The sequence below is a fragment of the Thalassophryne amazonica genome, chromosome 3 (genome assembly GCF_902500255.1).
Source record: "Thalassophryne amazonica chromosome 3, fThaAma1.1, whole genome shotgun sequence".
In the NCBI taxonomy this organism is placed as follows: Eukaryota; Metazoa; Chordata; class Actinopteri; order Batrachoidiformes; family Batrachoididae; genus Thalassophryne; species Thalassophryne amazonica.
The window spans coordinates 73735180-73753308 of NC_047105.1; the positions used below are offsets into that span (position 1 = coordinate 73735180).

The window sequence follows — 18129 nt, forward strand, 5'->3', positions numbered from 1 at the left end:
GTTTCCTCCGATAGCTTTTATAAACATACAAACAAATGATAAAAAATAAAGCAAGTCATAGTGCTGTAGGTAATTAATTACTGAATAAAAGCTTCATTTTGATTCCTTTTCTCTTTATGTATCACAGGTCATGTGGTTAGATGAGGACCGCATTCAGTCTGATGCTTCATCTAATCTGGAGTCTGGATTGTCTAAACAGCGGCCCCAGCAGACCTCCCCTCATCCAAGCTTTGCAACAGAGGTAATGGAGGGCAGAGCAGTCGTGTTTTCTTTTCAAATTTGTAAGCTTGCTACAGTTAATAAAGTGTTTGTTTGTTTGATCCAGGGACTTCTCAGAATTCATGTGCTGGCAGGCCAAAATCTTGTCCCTAAAGATAATCTAATGGGGGGCATGGTGAAGGGAAAGAGTGATCCCTATGTCAAAGTCAACATTGGGGGAGAAACTTTTACAAGTCGAGTTATTAAGGGTAATCTTAACCCCACCTGGAATGAGATGTATGAGGTAACCAGCACACGGTTGTAGTGATTTAACAGAAATAATTTAAGTGTTCCATGTATTTGTAATCGTTTAAACAGTCCAGTTACATCTGCAGCATTGTTCATCCCTCAGGTGATTCTAACTCAGCTGCCAGGCCAGGAGCTGCATTTAGAGGTCTTTGATAAAGACATGGACGTGAAAGATGACTTCATGGGCAGGTAGCGTTGTACAATTTAACCAGTGCTCCATAAGATAATTAAGTTACATAGACAAATCATGCATATCTCATTACACAGGCTGAAGATCAGTCTGCAGGACATCATTGAGTCTCAGTACACTGATCAGGTGGGATCCTTCAGCCAGACACATTGACCCATGGTCAAATTCAAAGTGCAGTTAAAATAACGGAAATGCAAAAATATTATGAGTATGAAATAATTTAAGAGTATCTCACAAGGGTTCATAGCTCTGCAGTGTTCTTCAGTAAGATGATGAAAGCAAAGCAGTTTTTTTATAACACAGAGATGATCATGAAAGATGTTAAAGGGGTCACACTTTGGAAAGTAAGTTTTAATCCAACTTTCAGTTTAACTTGGCTTGGATGAAATGTCTCATAATCCTTTATCTGTGCTTGTTAAGGTTCTTATGCAATAAGAACTTTACACCATAAAAGGTTCATTTTAGACTACTGTGACAGAAACATGGTCACAGAAACAGGTTGTTTCACTGAGATTTGAAATATTTATTCATTTATTTATTGTAGATTGCATCACATCAGCAACTGGTGTATTTGTGACTACAAACTAATATTTGTTTAAAAGAGAGCTTGTACTTTATATTATTTGCTGAAAATTGGTATAATATGACTCATTTAAGATCCATTCTTTTATATAGTTTTCATGTTTGTGTCAGCAATGTTTGGAATTGAAAATGTTCAGTAGAATTAAATAATACTGAAAAGCTAAGTGTAGGTTGTGAGTTACTATTACATATGTGTGGTGTGTATCTCTCAGTGGTATAGTCTCAGTGGTGTGAAGTCTGGTCGAGTTCATCTGGTACTGGAATGGGTTCAAACAGCCACAGAGTCAGACACATTGGACCAGGTTAGTATTTAATTCTTGGTTATTCATTAATAGATGCACGTTGGTAAACTTGATCCACAGTCCCTGACTGCTTCCTTTGTCTTTAGGTTCTTCAGTTCCATTCCAGACAGTCCTTCCAGAACAAAGCAGTTCTGTCAGCAGGACTTTTGTTTATCTACGTCGAGCAAGCAGACAATTTACCAGTGAGTCTGTTCTTACTGCTGTGAAAGGCGACACCAACATAAACAGCGAACCTTTAAACCCAATATTTGTGATATTCTTTTTCTTTTATTATTATTACCTGTACAGGTGAAGAAGAGCGGTAAAGACCCAAAAGTTGGTGCTGAACTCACTCTTGGAGAAATGTCCTACAAAACTACGGTAGGACTCTACACCTTATTCAGTGATGTTTCATTCATAATACTTGTTAATGCAGAACTTCAAGAGTGACAGCGTGTCCTATGTCTGAAGGTGTGCGATCGCACCACATCACCTCAGTGGAATGAAGCATTCAGTTTCCTGGTTCATGACCCCAGAGAAGATGTTCTTGTAGTCAAGGTAATGTGACTTCAGTACCTGAGTACAGAGTAAACAGAAATAATGTGTCCTCTTGCAACAGTTAGAAAATCAGCTCCCATGTAAGCCTGCTGCTTTGTGTTTCTGTAGCTGTCTCACACCTGGACCTTGCCCATTGGTTCTCTGATCATTCCTATCAAAGAGCTGCTCTCTGAACCACAGCTGGTTCTGGACCAGTGGTTCCATTTGGATGGAGCATCACCTGATAGCCAGATCCTGCTGAAGGCTGAACTGAAGGTTGGAATTTATTTAATTTATATCATGTTGTAGAAATTTGTTTTCAGTGTGACTTTAAAGGGCATAATTTTACAAATTTTATGAATGTAGAGAAGACTGAATTCTTTTTTAAATGGCAGGTAGAAAATCTGAAGGGTGTGCCGTCTTTTTTACTTATTTTGTCTGCTATACCTTTATCTCCATTTTTTGTCTCTTTTCCTACATGTGTATGTTTTCCAGCTGTTCCCCCTGTTGTTTTTTGTATTTTCGTTAGTTCTTTAATTTTGTACCACCTCTAGTAGTTTGTGAAGTAAACAAATGACAGTGTTGTTTTAATTGCAGATGCTGATTCCTAGAAAATGTCCAGTGATCATTGACAAGCCTAAAGTCTTATCAGCGGCTGAGTCCTCTCCTGCTCATCAAAAACAGGAGAAAGAAACCGTGCTGAGGTGAGACAGTTATTCCACAAAGAACAGCTCTTCATTGTAAGGTTATTGTGTAAGTTGAACTGAATAAAGAGATTGACAGGAGACAGACTTAAAAAACCAGATGCTATATTAAAAAGATGCCCACAATGAACAAGAGAGTCACCATTTACAGCGCTGGAAGCTTGACAACAGACGTCTCATGCACCGCTGAGGCCAAAATAGGGACGGGTATTGATAAGATTTTATCTATCAATGCCATTATCGATCCGATTCCTTATCGATTCCTCTTGTGAATTTTCTGTGTACTAAAAGTAGGCTTTACAGGTTTTCTATGTCAACGCCATTTTAAATTGGTCACTGGATCCTTGATCTCTGGACACAAATAAAAATAAACAAAATCTGTAGTTTTTGTCAAAAGCATTTCCTTTCAGACATTTTGGCATGAATATCTCTCCATACCTCTGAGCTGAGCTCAGCCGGTTGCTGCTGGTCAGCTGGGTGAACAGAACGGAGGACGATTCTCATTTCATTCTCGCAACAAGACAGGAATCCCAGTTAGTGACTTTAATCTGCACAAAAGTGACTCATGATTGAAATATTCAGGCATGAATGTGATGAAATTTAAAAAAGCTGAAACCCAAAATTACCCCCCACCACCACCCGCACAAAAATGTCTTAATTCCAGAAGCTCTGAAATGCAATCTGGGACTATTCCAGACAATAAACTTCAGTGAGTGCAGCATCCATTTTGGTGAGAAAAAAACCCAACTTTCCTTATTCAAATTCATTCCAGTAGTATTCTGCTCTTACTAGGATGCAGCAGTTTTCTAGCTTGCCAGATAGGTCTGGAGGAAATCACTGAAGAAATGAACAAACTGAAAATATGGTTTGACTGAAACAAATTGTCATTAAATTTAAATAAAACAGGGATGAAGCGGAGGTGTAAGAGTCACTAGGTGTTCACAGGAAACAGTTATTTATTTCTATATTTATTTATTTATTTATGTTCATTGTTAGTTGGTTTTATATTTTCTGTTGTGTTTTTAATCAGGTTCTTTGTCTCTTTCTTTAAAATTGTATTCTAGCATTGTTAGTTATTATTACTGTTGTTGTTGTTGCTGCTATTATTATTATTAATATATAAATAAAATAATTTAAAAATATTACAATTTGTAATACATTTGACTCTTTTACGACAACAAACACTGAGCCATTAATTATTATACAGAAAACAAATGCACACAAACGTGCTGAGATGCGAACAGCTTAATGCGAACTTGAACATTGAAAACGCCGTAGACATGCTAATGCATTACCATCGGTCCCGTTTTTAAGTTATCTTAAGTTATCTATCAACTGTTTCAGAAGACCATAACAGGTCGGTTTAACATAAAAAGATAACTACTGTATTACTCACAGACATATCTTCTTTAGGGTTTTAGCAAGGAAAAATTAAGATAAAACGAAATAAAACAAAGAACCAACGAAGCAGCAGGTCGGATCAATGTTTCATTGCTTCAAGTTTCAAAGATGAACCACGCTGCAGAAACGATTGATTACAGACCCTGCAGGGTCTCTAATCAACGTAGACATATGATCATTTTCCTGACAAACACCCCCAAAAACAATGGCCGCTCTGAAGGACTGATAAGGGAATTGTTAAGCAAAAAGGCTATTGATGTCGATGGATTGAATAATTTCTTAAGGATACCCGAACAGAACTGGTTCTCGATACCAAACCCTAGGCTAAAACCTCAACTTCTGGGCTATAGCTGCTCTTAAGCAGCTGCTCTGTCCTGGGCCCAACCCCAGGTGGGTGGGTCTGGCCCTGCTGGGTGGATCAGTGGAGCTATGTGATTGGGTGAAAAGTGTTGCATTTGATATTTATATGCGGTGACTGCTTGCATGGTATTATCTGAAGCGGTATGTTTAAAAGTAAAACTGTATAATCTGTGTAGCGTGGTAAGCAAAAGAACAGTACGCATCATGGTGTCCTAGAGGAAATATGAAGTTACCAAAGAATTATCAAGGTTTTCAAAAACATCAAAGTAGAAAATTGGCCATGAGACAATACTGCCCAACATCATCTTCTCTTTCTTTGTACTATATTTTCTGGAATATATGTTGTACTGAGTATAAGTCATATGTTTTGTGCATTGGTATAGTGTAATTTTTATTATTGGAATTTGTTTAGTGCTTTGATTCCTAGTATATAAGTCACACCTGCAAGTCGCAGGACCTCCCAGATCAGAAAAGAAACCAATTTATATTTCAAAAAATACAGTATATTACATCACATTTATTTCCACCATTTGTACTTTTAGGTCAAGTTCAGTGGATCCTCCTCCTTTGGAGACTGTTGTCTCTCAGGAGTCTTCACATGAGGATGTTGACATGGACAAAATGTCAGCTGATGTGGTTGAAGAGCAGGAAGAAGAATTTCAAAGTCCTACCATAACACGACCTCCACGTGCTTCCCCAGATAGCAGCTTTGCTAAAGAGGTAACTCAACAAGATCACTCCCAACTCAGAGGAGCGGGGAACCACATTGGAACACTTACAGATATTCTATGATGTTACTTATTGGAAACACAGCTTGTTTCAGCTTTTAGGCATAAAAATTGTTGACTGTTTTTCACTGTTGCTTGTAGAATTTTCGGCACTTTATTTGTGGGTACATTTGTCTGTATTTATTCATGTCTTTAGGGCCTGCTTAGAATACACCTGTTGGAGGCACAGAGTTTGATTGCCAAAGATAAACTGATGGGGATGGTGAAAGGAAAGAGTGACCCCTATGCCAAGATCAGCATTGACAAAATCATGCTTAAGAGTAACGTAATCAAGGAGAATCTCAACCCAGTTTGGAATGAGATGTATGAGGTTTGTACCGAGATATGCAATTAATATTCCTTGAAGCATGATAGGGGTGACTCTATAATAATTTTAAAACTCATTGTGCTCCTGGTGTTGTTGAATTATTTCAGGTGGTGCTGAGGCCTCAGGCAGAACTAGAGGTGCAGGTGGAGCTTTATGACAAAGACGTGGACAAAGACGACTTCTTAGGCAGGTGAGGATGACATGGGTGTTTGCTGTCTAACAAAGACACTTCAGATTTTTAGTATTTCCTGTGGAAATATTAAAACAGAAGTTCATGACTGATAGATGTTTGTCAGAGTATATTGTAAAGCATGAGACTGTTTTATTTTTTCCCCCTATAGTGCAACCAGTCGGCTAAACGTCATTATGTTTAGGAAGTCAGTCAGTCGTGTGAAATTTCACTTGTGAGCGAGATTACTTAAATTGACGGTTCGATTATCACCAAACGCGGTATATGCATTACACATAGTGACGCCAAGAAGTCTGTTGGATTTGGGGTCAAACATCAAAGTCAGTAGAATTTTTTTTGTAAAAAAAATCTGTGAGCACAATAACATTTTTAACTGCCCATTTGTCACAAACATTGATGTATGTGTGTGTGTGTGTGTGTTGGGTATATTGACCCCAGGAAGTGTCTTGACTTCAGGGTCAAAAGGTTAAAGGTCAAGGTCACTAGAGCGTGCTTGTGAGCACAATAATTTATTTCCTAATTGTCACCAAGCTTGATACATGTGGGGTCTCTATGTCAACATAGAGACCCCAAGAATCCTATTGATTTTGGGGTCAAAGGGTCAAGGTCAGTGGCACATACTTTATAAAAATCTTGTGAATGCAATAACTTCTGTCCTAATTGCCTGATTGTCACCAAATTTGATATGTGTGTTAGTCATGGTGAACCCAAAAAAAACCTGTTGATTGATGAAGCATAAATAGTTATTCATCAGCTGTAAACCTATCAATAATGTGGCTGCATTCTGATATCAACTCCTCTCCTATTTTTAGGAGGAATTTTGGGAAACTTGGTACGATTCCTTGTTATAGGTTGTTAACACGCATATTGCAATATTGTACAAGATTGACACATTTTACCAGAGTTATGGCCCTTGATTAACAAATCTAGACACTGCCAGTTTCATGAGTTGGTGTCTGCATTCTGAAATCAACTATCAGATGCCTTGAAATGTTATCAGAATGTTGCAAACACTTGTACAAAGCAGCATTTGCCAGCTGGGGATATTATGCTCTCAGAGCACTCTGGTTACAAATTTGATGCCACATCAAGATTTTCCAGCTGGTTTCATTGTTTAAAATGTGTTTATAATAATCTTTTTGTGAGCAGATTTAAAGTCAGTGTGGCAGATATCATCCAGTCCCAGTACACAGACAAGGTGAGTATGGCACAGTATATCAGTGTATGTTATGTTCTGCTTTATTTATAGTCTGTGATTCAGTAATCGCTTGTGTTCCAGTGGTACCCGCTGAATGATGTCAAGTCTGGCCATGTCCATCTGATACTGGAGTGGGTTCCCACAGAGTCTCAGAATGATGCACTGGACCAGGTTAGTGCACATTATTTGAATGTTTATCCGTACAAATGGTTCATGAATCATTGTGGCATATTTTCTATTTGATGCACTTTTGCAGGTGATGCAACTCCAGTCTCTCCAGACTTATCAGAATAAGAGTGTCTCCTCTGCAGCCCTGCTCTTTGTTTATGTGGACAGAGCAGACACTCTGCCAGTAAGTATCCTTCAACCCAGAAGAACACTGTGTTAAACGTGATATCTCTGAGTCTATGAATGCATTTGAGCAGGCTTTGATTAAAAAAAAAAAAATAGACAGAAAATACCATATACATGCTGGTCATATCTGTTTCTGGAGTGTGCCTACCCTGCATGTTTTCATGTCTGCCTGCTCTACTCACACCTCATTTTTTAATTCCGGTGTTTCTCAGATCATATTGGGTGAACACACCTGTCAGAGTTAATTAGCTGTGGTTGGAGCAGGACAGGCGCCCTCCACGAACAGCCCTGCTACAGATCCTTGGTATTTGGGCAAAATATACATTTTAACTGTTTGAGGCTTCGTTTTGTTATTTATCAGTTAATTAAAAGGAAAGAATACTTCAAAAATGAGCTGTTTCTACCGGAGCAGCAGGTATGTTTATATGGCATTGATGAATGATAGTAATGTTTTATTGCTTAGTTTGAAGGGATTCTGGATTTCAGGCTTCTCTTAATTACAGACAATATAAATATGTTTTGTTCTGCACCCAGTTTAAGAAGAGTGGGAAGGAGCCCAAGGCTGGTGCCGAGCTTGTTTTGGGAAACACGAGCTATAAAACAAAGGTATGGCATGAATAAATAGAGGCCTGAAATCTACAAACACTTTGTATTCGATTGACTATGATGATAATAATAACAACTAGAAATATAGAAAGAGGAAGCTAAATTTTCTAATTTGCTACAGTGAAGCAGTGTAACTGTGGCATAATTCTGTCATAAAACCCATTTGTGCATAGCGCAGTCAATGACTGCTTTGAGCATGAACTGAGGTGAAACTGTATTTCCACACTGCCAATTTATACATTAACCCCCCCCCACCCACCCACCCACACACACACACACACATTAGCATTAACATTTTGTTGTTATTTTGCAGTGTTGCCAAATACTTCACCAGAAATTGCTCTTGGCTCTATGAAATATTGCTAAAAGTCATTAGATTATGTGATAGCGCAATCACGTCTGATTTGTATATGGCAGGAAGCTGAGTGGCATCCTGTTCTGTTGAAGGGCGGATTATGTTTTTTGGTTGTTGTTGTTTTGTTTTTATTTTTTGTGCCATTCTGAGTTTTTGAGCTTTCCCAACAGTGCATGCATGTTGTGACTACAGCCTGCGAAAAACAGCCTTGTGTGGGGCTCTAGAGCACGGCTTTCCTGTAGAAACTGCATTGATACATCTGCTGGTCATCCTGTTGATGAATAGATGAAAGCTCTGATCAAATCCAATAAGAATCCATTCAATAAAGGAGTCAGTTGATTTACTTAAAAAAAAGTGTGCGTCCTTTTGCTCCAGGGGTTCACCAAACCATAATCTCACCTAGGGCACCAAAATGGCTAGAGCTGGGTCTGCATCCTGGACACGCCACCAGTCTATCACAGGTCAACATATATAGACAAACTTATTCACACCTACAGTCAATTTAAAGATTTCAGTTCACCTAACTTGCATGTCTTTGGATGTGGGAGGAAGCCGGAGCACCCAGAGAGAGAACCCACGGAAACACAGGGAGAACATGTAAACTCCACACAGAAAAGGACCAGGGGCTTCATGTACAAAGTGTGCTTACGGACAAAAACATGACTTACATCCGTCACCATGCCAACGTTCAGATGTATCAAAAGTGAAATGACCGTGGAAATGTGCGGTGCATCACTCAAAAGTTCCTGGCTGGCATACGCACGTTTCTACAGCTATTGTTCCACTGCGGACATGTAGAGGTGATGCTGGGAAACGTTAATAGTGTGAAAACAAAGAGTGATGTGCATCAGATCAGAGCATCCATCAGAGACACAGTAATGAACAATTAACGTACCCACGTGTTTGCAATTATATGGACAAAAATTTAAAACCTTGCGCAAAGTGATGCGTAAAATGGCACTACAACAGTGGCTGTGTTAGCGTCAGAGGACCTTGCAAATGGTACAATCTGACATGAGCGTGTATTCAGGGAACGTGCGGATTTACTTGCAAATGACAGTAATTGGCTGATAAACCGATTTCGTTTACAATGGCCACTGTTACTGGAGTTGTGCGCAGAACTGCGACTTTCCCAGGTGGTTGTCTGTGCTGACCCAGGTGCTGACCACACTGAGCTTCCTGGAAACAGGGCCATTCCAACTTGAGCTGGCTGATCAGTCAGGAATGTGCCAGTCAACCTAGAGCCGAGCCATGCCAGCTGTGTGGAACACAATCAACCGAATGTCATCAGGTACATCACATTTCAGCATTAAAGCACCATTTGCAGTGAGAGCCGGTTTCAATGTAATCGGAGCTATTGGGGGCTCACATAATCACATCATATGTGATGCGCATCAGGCTGGTTGGTGGCTGGCACAGTGCACGATAACTGCTGCTTGCTGTGTAAATAGTGTGTTTGTGTAATTGATCCGAACGTAAACCAGCACAGACACATTTGGGCATGTGGAGGGGCGCCTCACCTTAAGCTCACAGCTGTCGGGCTCACACACACACACACTCGGTAGCGTCCACAAACATTTTCACAGTTTCATGATGAATCTGTCTAACAGTGTACTGAATAAACTGTCCCTGCGTGTCTGCACGTAATTTCCAGTCATCTGTACTATAATTTCTTTTCAGTGTTCATGTTGTCTGATGTGACATCATGGGGAATCCCTCCTCCAATGGCCTATTTTCACGAAATTGCATATTTAAATAGGGCATGGCCAGGGAGGAGTTTGGTTCCATGCTCAAATCCACGTTCAGTGGGATGTACAAACGGAACATGCGTGGATCCATGCCAACACACACTTTCATACATCTGAATATTTTTGTGCTTACACCAGTTTCTGGGTTTTGGTGTATGCCAGCTTTTAGTAGGAAATCTACCCAAGTCTTTGTACATGAGGCCCCAGGTCAAAAGCAAACCCGGGACCTTCTTGCTGTAGGCAACAGTGCTAACCACTAAGCCACCGTGCTGCCTTGGAGTAAATATAATAATCTAGTATTGTCTAATGTAAAAAGATTTTCAATCATATATTAAATTCTGCTGTTGACCTTTTTCTTAAATGATCAATAGACAAAACTAAATAGGTAAAATCAGAAAAAGAAAGAAAACTACCAATTCTCACAGTGCTGAAGCAAGTTAATGCAAATATTAGATAAATAATCAAATGCATCAAAAATGAGTTGAGCATGAAAAAAATTGTGACAGATTATTTTTATAGACAGAAAACAGGTTGAGAAAGAAACGGCTTAACTGAATTGATGTGTTTGTGTGCTTGTGTTTGTGCGTGTCTGTTCATTGATACCACCACACTGTCTCCTCTTTTTGCTTTTGTAGGTGTGTGATCGCTCGAGATCACCACAGTGGAAGGAGGCGTTCCACTTCTTGGTTCGTGACCCCAGAGAGGAGACGCTTATCTTGAAGGTGACTGACCATGTTTCATCATGGGAACTAGAAGGGTACTTAGAGAGCACGTATGTCTGCCACTGACTTCAAACAGCTGTCAGACGAGGACAGTCAGAATTCTGACTTTGTTGCCCATCAGATTGTTGTGACAGAATAATGCCAGAGTGTTTAAAAAAATAAGGAAAAAGAAAGTCTATCATAATAAAAGCAATGAAGGGGAAAATGAGGAGGACGTTGAGCTCATCCTCGTTACTAAAATATTATGAACTCATCCCTGATTGAAGAATCATTTCACTGCAGCATTTTTGTCACGATTCATTCATAGCTTTTACAGATAACCTGCCTGCAGACAGACAGGAGCGATCACACAAAACAGAAAGGAAAAACAGGAGGGGGAGTAATATACATACAGTTTAAACTTGCTGCCAGTAACAGAAACGTCTTCAGATCTGGCTGATATTATGCATTTGTTCTGTTCTCCACAGCTGTCCAGTGCATGGGAACAACCACTGGGATCTCTGGTGGTTCCGGTCAAAGATTTGCTGTCAGAGCCGCAGCTGGTACTGGACCAGTGGTTCCATCTGGATGGAGCTTTACCTGAGAGTGAGATCCTGCTGCGAGCTGAAATGAAGGTGTGAGAACGCACACACCCACAGGATTATTCTTATTGTCTCCCAGACAGTTTGACCATCTGAACCTTCATTTTACTGTTGACAGATTCTGAACTCACACATGGCTGAAGCTCCCCAGCCATCTGGATCTGGTTCAGAGGAAGAAGAGATGGTCATCACCACTGATCCGTCAATCACAGCAAAGAGTGAAGAGGAGGAAATCTCTGAGCTGCCTCCTGCAGAGTGAGTGGTGCCTGGCTCGATAAAGTCTACATTAGTTTCCAAATCAAGAAACACAACGGGTTATATCTCCAGGGCCGATGTGAAACATGCGACGCAAAAGAATTGCTGCAGTGGGTGGAGACTAGCAGTTGCACTTGTGCAGTCCCAGGTATTGCTTTATGCGCGGTGAAAGATAGAGCCCAATGATACCATGTATCATTTATATCATCAAAAGTCACTAATAAACACATGCAAACATACACTTTAAGAAAAAAAGTCATCATATTAGAGGTTTAATATGGAAAATGTCCTGCAATAGACATGTCCTGTATTACTTCACAAATTATGTGAGCACAAACCAGTGCTTGTGAGTAACATACACCACTTCCCGTGGAAAAACTGAGATTTCTGAAAACAGACTAACTTTTATGGTAACTCTGGAAACTCTGACTCAGGTGAACTGACATTTTGCAGATGGTAAAAATAGTTAAATTATGTTAGAATCCTTCACATAACATTAATTTTCCTCCATAGAAAATGTTTTTTAGTTTTAGCAGCCAGTCAACATCAAGGCCACTGGTATTAAATTTTAATAAAACTGAATTGCTTGTACCAATAATTTTTTTGAAAATGAGAGAGAGAGAGAGGCTGTCCTGTTACAATAAGTGAAGTTATTTATTATTTCAAGATGTTACATACTCTGATTCTAAAAGTTGTGGTGCTGTAATGTGTAGTAATACCAGATAAGTTGAATCTGTATGAATTCTAATTTAAGAAGAGATGAGACTGCAGTGTGTGTGTTGTAGTTGCTTATTACACATTATATGGACTGTGTGTAAGACAGATTTATAATTTATCTGTTGTAAATCACAGGTGGCAGTGGTTCTGTCAGGGTTCCACACACATCTCATTAGATCATGAAGTTGAATCTTCGTCATGTTTTCTTTTCACATTTGACACAAAATAGAAAAGGAACAACAACATTTTAAAGATCTTTAGTACCTTATACACATGCTGTCATTTGTAAACTCAGAGAACCAGATGAAGGTGACTCCAGAATGTGTCGTAAAGCTGCTAATCTTGGCTTGTATTTGTAGCTAAATGCAGGTAAGCTGACCTAACAGGTCTCTAACCAGGTTATGGGCTGTCTGATCAGGTTTGGTGCAGCATCCATTCAGCCAGGACTCTCTGAAGCAGCAGAAATTGATGCGTTAGCTGCCACAGAAGATCCAGCTGTTGAACCAGCACCTGTCATTTACGCATCACCTGTTTCTGCAGTGAGTAATGGCACAGAATATTGGGTTTTATGATTATATTATTATTATACAGTATTTTCTTCATAACATTCCTATTATTTTTCTCTGCTGGTGGAGGAGTCCACAGATTCAGAACATCCCTCACTGTCAAACACAGAAGACAAAGGAGACTTTGAACCCCAGCAAAGGCAGGGGTGAGGTCCATGATGCAGCAAAATGATGTGATATTTCTGTTCAGTTATTTAATAATAAACATACTTAGACCGAATAACCTTAAAAAGCTCCTTGTCATTGTTGATAAAGAACAGTGAACCATTTTTTCAGTTAACAGTACCTCATAGTCCTTGTGAGTTGTTCCATATTCTGTTTTTTTTTTTTTTGTTACTCAAAACAAATTAACCTAAACAACAAGATATTGAAATCTCTGCACTGTGTATGTGTTGTAGGACTGGTTTGGACCATCTTGCTCAGTCCACAGTGGCCAGCCTTCCCACTGACACTCTGCAGGCCCTAGAGCTCATAGATGACCCCGGATACAGTGAAGTCCTTCCGCCACACACCAACCCCAGCCAGGAGTTTGGTAAAGAGGTGGGATTAGTTTGAGCATTAATCAGCAGATGGAATGTTAAGATTTAATTTTATTAAATACAGTGGTCCCTCGCGGCCTTGCAGTTTCGCGGATTTTTTTAGTCCAATTTTGAATGCTCTTTTTTTTTTATAGCGCATTGTGTTCTGCGTCCTCATCAAGCAGGCCAGTCGCGGCACCGCGAAGGGAGAGTACGCGCATTATGTTCTGCGTGTCTGTTTATAAGAATCTTCTCGCCCAGAAGAAAAAAGAGCGCCAACAACTACCCATAACTGTTCTTCACTCAGAAAAAGACACCTGCAGCGAGGCCTTCAGCGGAGTGGCGCCACGACAAACAGGCACGATCAGAGTAACTGTGAAATACTGGTCAGTTACTATTAATAATTTCTTATGTGTCCAACCTCGTAGGTTGATCGTTAAAATTAAATTCGTTAGTTCTAAAAGCCATCATAATTATTTATAGGAAAACTTTCTATTTTTATTTCTCAAACAAATGTTTGAGCCTGAAAACAGGTTGGTCTTATTTTTCTAGTAAGGTTTGAACTTTGAGAGTGTTTACACATGAGAGAAAAGTGAGAAAATGTTAATGCCTGTTTGAGAAAAGTGTATATAGTGTGTAGTGAGGAGTTTTACAGCCTTAAAACGTCTATAATAATTGTAAAAAATAACGCTTTCTACTTCGCAGATTTCGCCTATTGCGGGCTATTTTTAGAACGTAACTCCCGCGATAAACGAGGGACCACTGTATATGACAGCATTCATGTATATTTTCCATTGTGACATTATTATTCAGCAGCATAAATCAAAGGTCAGGAGATACTTTTCCTTTGCTAAAATAAATGCTGACATAATATCCCATGAATGTGAGCTTTCACATGTTATGATGATGTAACATGCAGAGTTTATCATGTGATGTGTGCAGAAACAACTGTAGCACACATTAGTATAACTTAACACATCTGTGTTGCTTCTGGAAGACTTTATAGACAACAGCATAATGGGCTCCAATGCAAGGGATTACCATGTCTGTAATTCCTAAATAGTTAAGACAATTTTGTTAAACCCCTTCAACTCCATTGTGGTGGTATACGGAGGCTAAATAAAGAAATTAATGTCCAAATTCATATGGACCTACTGTATGTTTAAAGAAATAATATTGCTGTTCTCTACTGAAAATCTCTGGAAATGGCCTTTCCCCAAAACTACAAATTGCCACATTCTGTTATCATAAAATAACAAACTGTTTGGACATTTTGTCTTGCTATTTGTTTGGTTATCATGGTGCACAGTCCTCTCAAGGTTTGCTTCATTCCAGCTAGAATCAAAAAAGGTTTCTGTTTAAAGTCCTCAGAAAGGCTTTTTTGTTTGTTTGTTTAGTTTTTCAGTTATGCACAAAAACAGCCTTCCCAAAACTGAGGAGAAAAAAGGAAAAAACACACACACAAAAAAAAATCAAAATACAAAGAAATAAAAAAGAACAGTCTGTGTGTCGGGCCACATCATTGATTATGTCCCTGTTTATACGTCTACCATTTCCCCCCCTTTTTTTTTTTTTAATAAAAAGTTCTTCCTTCATTTTCAGCTTATTTGTAAGGTGCTCCATCACAAGTATGTCCTCTACTTGTAACTCAGAGCATGAGTCTTAAGCCAGTTCTTAGTAATGGCCTTCTTTAAAGCCGTCAGAAGAATCTTGACCAGATATTTGTCTCCTGCATGCACAGTTTATTCCAGATACCCAAGGCATAAAACATGGCAAGATTTAGACCCCCGTCACACATAGCACGAAAGAGGCCGACTGGTGTCCGAATGATGAATTGTCCCACATCTGAAAAGTGTCGAGGTGCAGTCTGAAAACATCGGGCAGCAGTCTCAGAGCAGTCGACACGGGTGGGCCCATTCGCACAGGTGCCTCAAATGTTTTTCACATGTTCAAAACACTCGTGGCACAGTCCAGGTGGGACACCCATCAAAAGGCAATGGACATTGTGCAGTCAAACTGAAAGCTTCGTCTGTCACTGTGATTCAATATGTCATTGTGCACGTCAGAGGCTCGGCTCGGTGCCCGCAATGCAGTTGAAAGGGATGTCACCCCCGTATTACACATATTATGACATGTTTACCATTGAACTCTGCTGGAGGAATGACGGTGGAACTGTTTTCCCAGCTCATGACACCATAAATATTAATGTAAACTCACCTCCAGTACAGCCTCAGGTGTGTGTCACAGTGCAGGGTGGACACCGGCCAGGTGCTGCAGCCTGTGGTTACATCCTTCTCACCCCGGCTGCGCCGTTTGCTGACAACAATGGCTCACAAATGCCTCGTCCACCACGGCATAAAAATATTCCATGTCAGACGCCGTCCCGCAGCGTCATGGTCAAAATATATCCAGTGTCCACCGTGTATGATTGTTTTCTTCTTTTTTCAAAATGATCTTCACTGTGTACTGCTGGAAACTGAGGACAGTAGATCTGAGAGACTGGCCAAGTTTTGGTTTTGGAGCTAAGGCTCGATGAGCACATTGAATCTGGAATCAGAGTTAATATAAAATTCTTTACAGAGCCATTTGTCCATAAACTGTGCGATTCTGTCTAGACCTCGATTCCAGATCATCCAGTTTATCTGTAATCATTTTCTGCTCTTGTATTATTCCAAGCAGTGCACAGTTTGCTTCATAACTCCACATCTCTATTTCCTCTGTGTGTGTCAGAGCTGCCCTTATCTTCTCGTTTTGTTCCCCAGTGTCTTTGTGGTCTTTTAGTTCTCTCAGCTTGATTTGCAGAGCTTGGATTTGTTTGCTAATGATGGAGTTTTTGAGAACAAAGTTCTTACTCACCAGACATGAGTCTTTTTTGCTGCTCAATCGTAAAATCTATTCCTTAATGATGTCCACAAAAATCAGAGAGAATTGAAGTCCCAAAGCAGCAATTTTTATTTTGCCAGCAAAAGGAAGCAGTACACAGAATCCACGTCACAAAAATCACCACAACCGCTTCAAAGAATTTACACTGGACAATGCATTTTATACACTTCAGAGGTCAGTGACTCCACCCAAAATGAGTGGCATTTCTAAACTTAGGACTTTTTTACACCAGTGAAATCAATTATTAATGACATCATTCTACAAATACAAATAAGCTTACTTCTTGAATGCCACCCAGTCTGCAAAAATGCAGATTAGTTCGTTTCTTGGAATTCACCCAGTCAGTGGGATCACTCTCAGTCAACTTGCAGGTGATATCATGGAAATTTCCCAGGCCAGGGCCTTTGTCTCTGATTCAACAGGCCCTGATCCATGAAAAATTACTCCTCTAGTGAATCCCACATTTTTAATCCTATATTCATTTTATTTACAGATTGTGTTTCACTCAAATTGTACTATTAACTCCAAATTCTGATGTTTTAGTTTCCTTTGAAAGAAAACATACATTTTGCACAAAACATATTTTCTGTTAAACATCTGTTCAGTGTCATCAGAAGTACACAATATAATCCTTTTCTGGCAATTCACATAAGTTCTTCATTAGCACATCTTTCTTTTAACAAAAGATTACACAATAACTATCCAGGCTGCATTGAAACAACATCATATTAGCTTCACGTGTTAGCTTACGCTTATTAGTCCAGTGAGTTTCTTTAGCTTGACTGACCGGGTTCTTTTTATCTTTAATTTTTGTTGAACCTCCACTCATATTCTTAGTTTCAAGGTTTGTTGTCACGTGTATCGGGTTTGAGCGGAGTAATAATAATAATAATATAATAATTTGTTAATTTATATAGCACCAAATCACGAGTAATCGCCTCAGTGTGCTTCACAAACATTTAAAAGCAGAATAAAATGAAATAAGATTAAAACACAATAAAAAAAATTAACCATAAAAAGGTAAAAGAAGTAAAATAAATAAAATGAATAAAAAAAGACACACAGTCATATAAAATACTAATGATAAAACAGGGAGAACAAATGTGTCTTCAGCCTGGCTTTAAAAGTCTCCACAGAGTCCGACTGTTGTATCAGCATAGGCAGATCATTCCACAGAGCTGGGGTGCGGTGATAGAAAGCTCTGTAACCCGCTGACTTTTTCTTCACCCTCGGGACACACAATAGTCCTGCACCCTGTGAACGCAGAGTCCTTGTCGGCACATCGGACTCAACCAGGCAGGTCAGATAGGGGGTGCCAGTCCGTGAACAATTTTATAGGCCAACAGTAATACAATAGTAATACTAATACTTAAAGAGACCGGAAGCCAGTGAAGGGATGCCAGAACCGGCGTAATATGGTCAAATCTTCTGCTTCATGTCAGAAGTCTGGCAGCAGCATTTTGAACCAGTTGAAGACCCCTGATACTGGACTGTGGTAAACCAGAAAACAAAGCATTACAATAGTCCAATCTAGAAGAAACAAAAGCATGAATCAGAGTCTCAGCATCAGCCATAGACAGGATGGGACGAATCTTTGCTATATTTCTTAGATGAAAGAAAGCAGTCCTCATAATGTCCCTAATGTGGAGGTCAAAGGACAACATAGGATCAAAAATTACCCCAAGGTTCCTCTCTTTGTCTGTATGATGTATAACACATGAACCTAGGCTAAGCGTTAGCTGATCAAATTGATGCCGATGTCTTGCTGGACCAAGAACC

At 39.6% G+C, this 18129-nt stretch overlaps 1 protein-coding gene across 4 annotated transcripts in view; it reads left to right on the forward strand.

The window, feature by feature from the left end:
* esyt1b (extended synaptotagmin-like protein 1b) overlaps window positions 1-18129 on the forward strand; it is a 55977-nt gene that overhangs the window by 12977 nt on the left and 24871 nt on the right. Inside the window, exons 18-40 of one of the 4 annotated variants that reach the window (XM_034166736.1) lie at window positions 128-241; window positions 326-502; window positions 611-696; window positions 775-823; window positions 1492-1581; window positions 1668-1763; window positions 1870-1941; window positions 2032-2118; window positions 2227-2373; window positions 2695-2801; window positions 5105-5282; window positions 5487-5660; window positions 5765-5847; window positions 6997-7045; window positions 7127-7216; window positions 7302-7397; window positions 7934-8005; window positions 10744-10830; window positions 11298-11444; window positions 11530-11666; window positions 12802-12922; window positions 13019-13089; window positions 13348-13489. In XM_034166736.1, the coding sequence (XP_034022627.1) occupies window positions 128-241; window positions 326-502; window positions 611-696; window positions 775-823; window positions 1492-1581; window positions 1668-1763; window positions 1870-1941; window positions 2032-2118; window positions 2227-2373; window positions 2695-2801; window positions 5105-5282; window positions 5487-5660; window positions 5765-5847; window positions 6997-7045; window positions 7127-7216; window positions 7302-7397; window positions 7934-8005; window positions 10744-10830; window positions 11298-11444; window positions 11530-11666; window positions 12802-12922; window positions 13019-13089; window positions 13348-13489 (2472 nt within the window). Of the gene's footprint in view, window positions 1-127; window positions 242-325; window positions 503-610; window positions 697-774; window positions 824-1491; window positions 1582-1667; window positions 1764-1869; window positions 1942-2031; window positions 2119-2226; window positions 2374-2694; window positions 2802-5104; window positions 5283-5486; window positions 5661-5764; window positions 5848-6996; window positions 7046-7126; window positions 7217-7301; window positions 7398-7933; window positions 8006-10743; window positions 10831-11297; window positions 11445-11529; window positions 11667-12801; window positions 12923-13010; window positions 13096-13347; window positions 13490-18129 lie in introns of all 4 variants that reach the window. The other 3 variants (XM_034166735.1, XM_034166733.1, XM_034166734.1) reach the window with 3 other exon arrangements.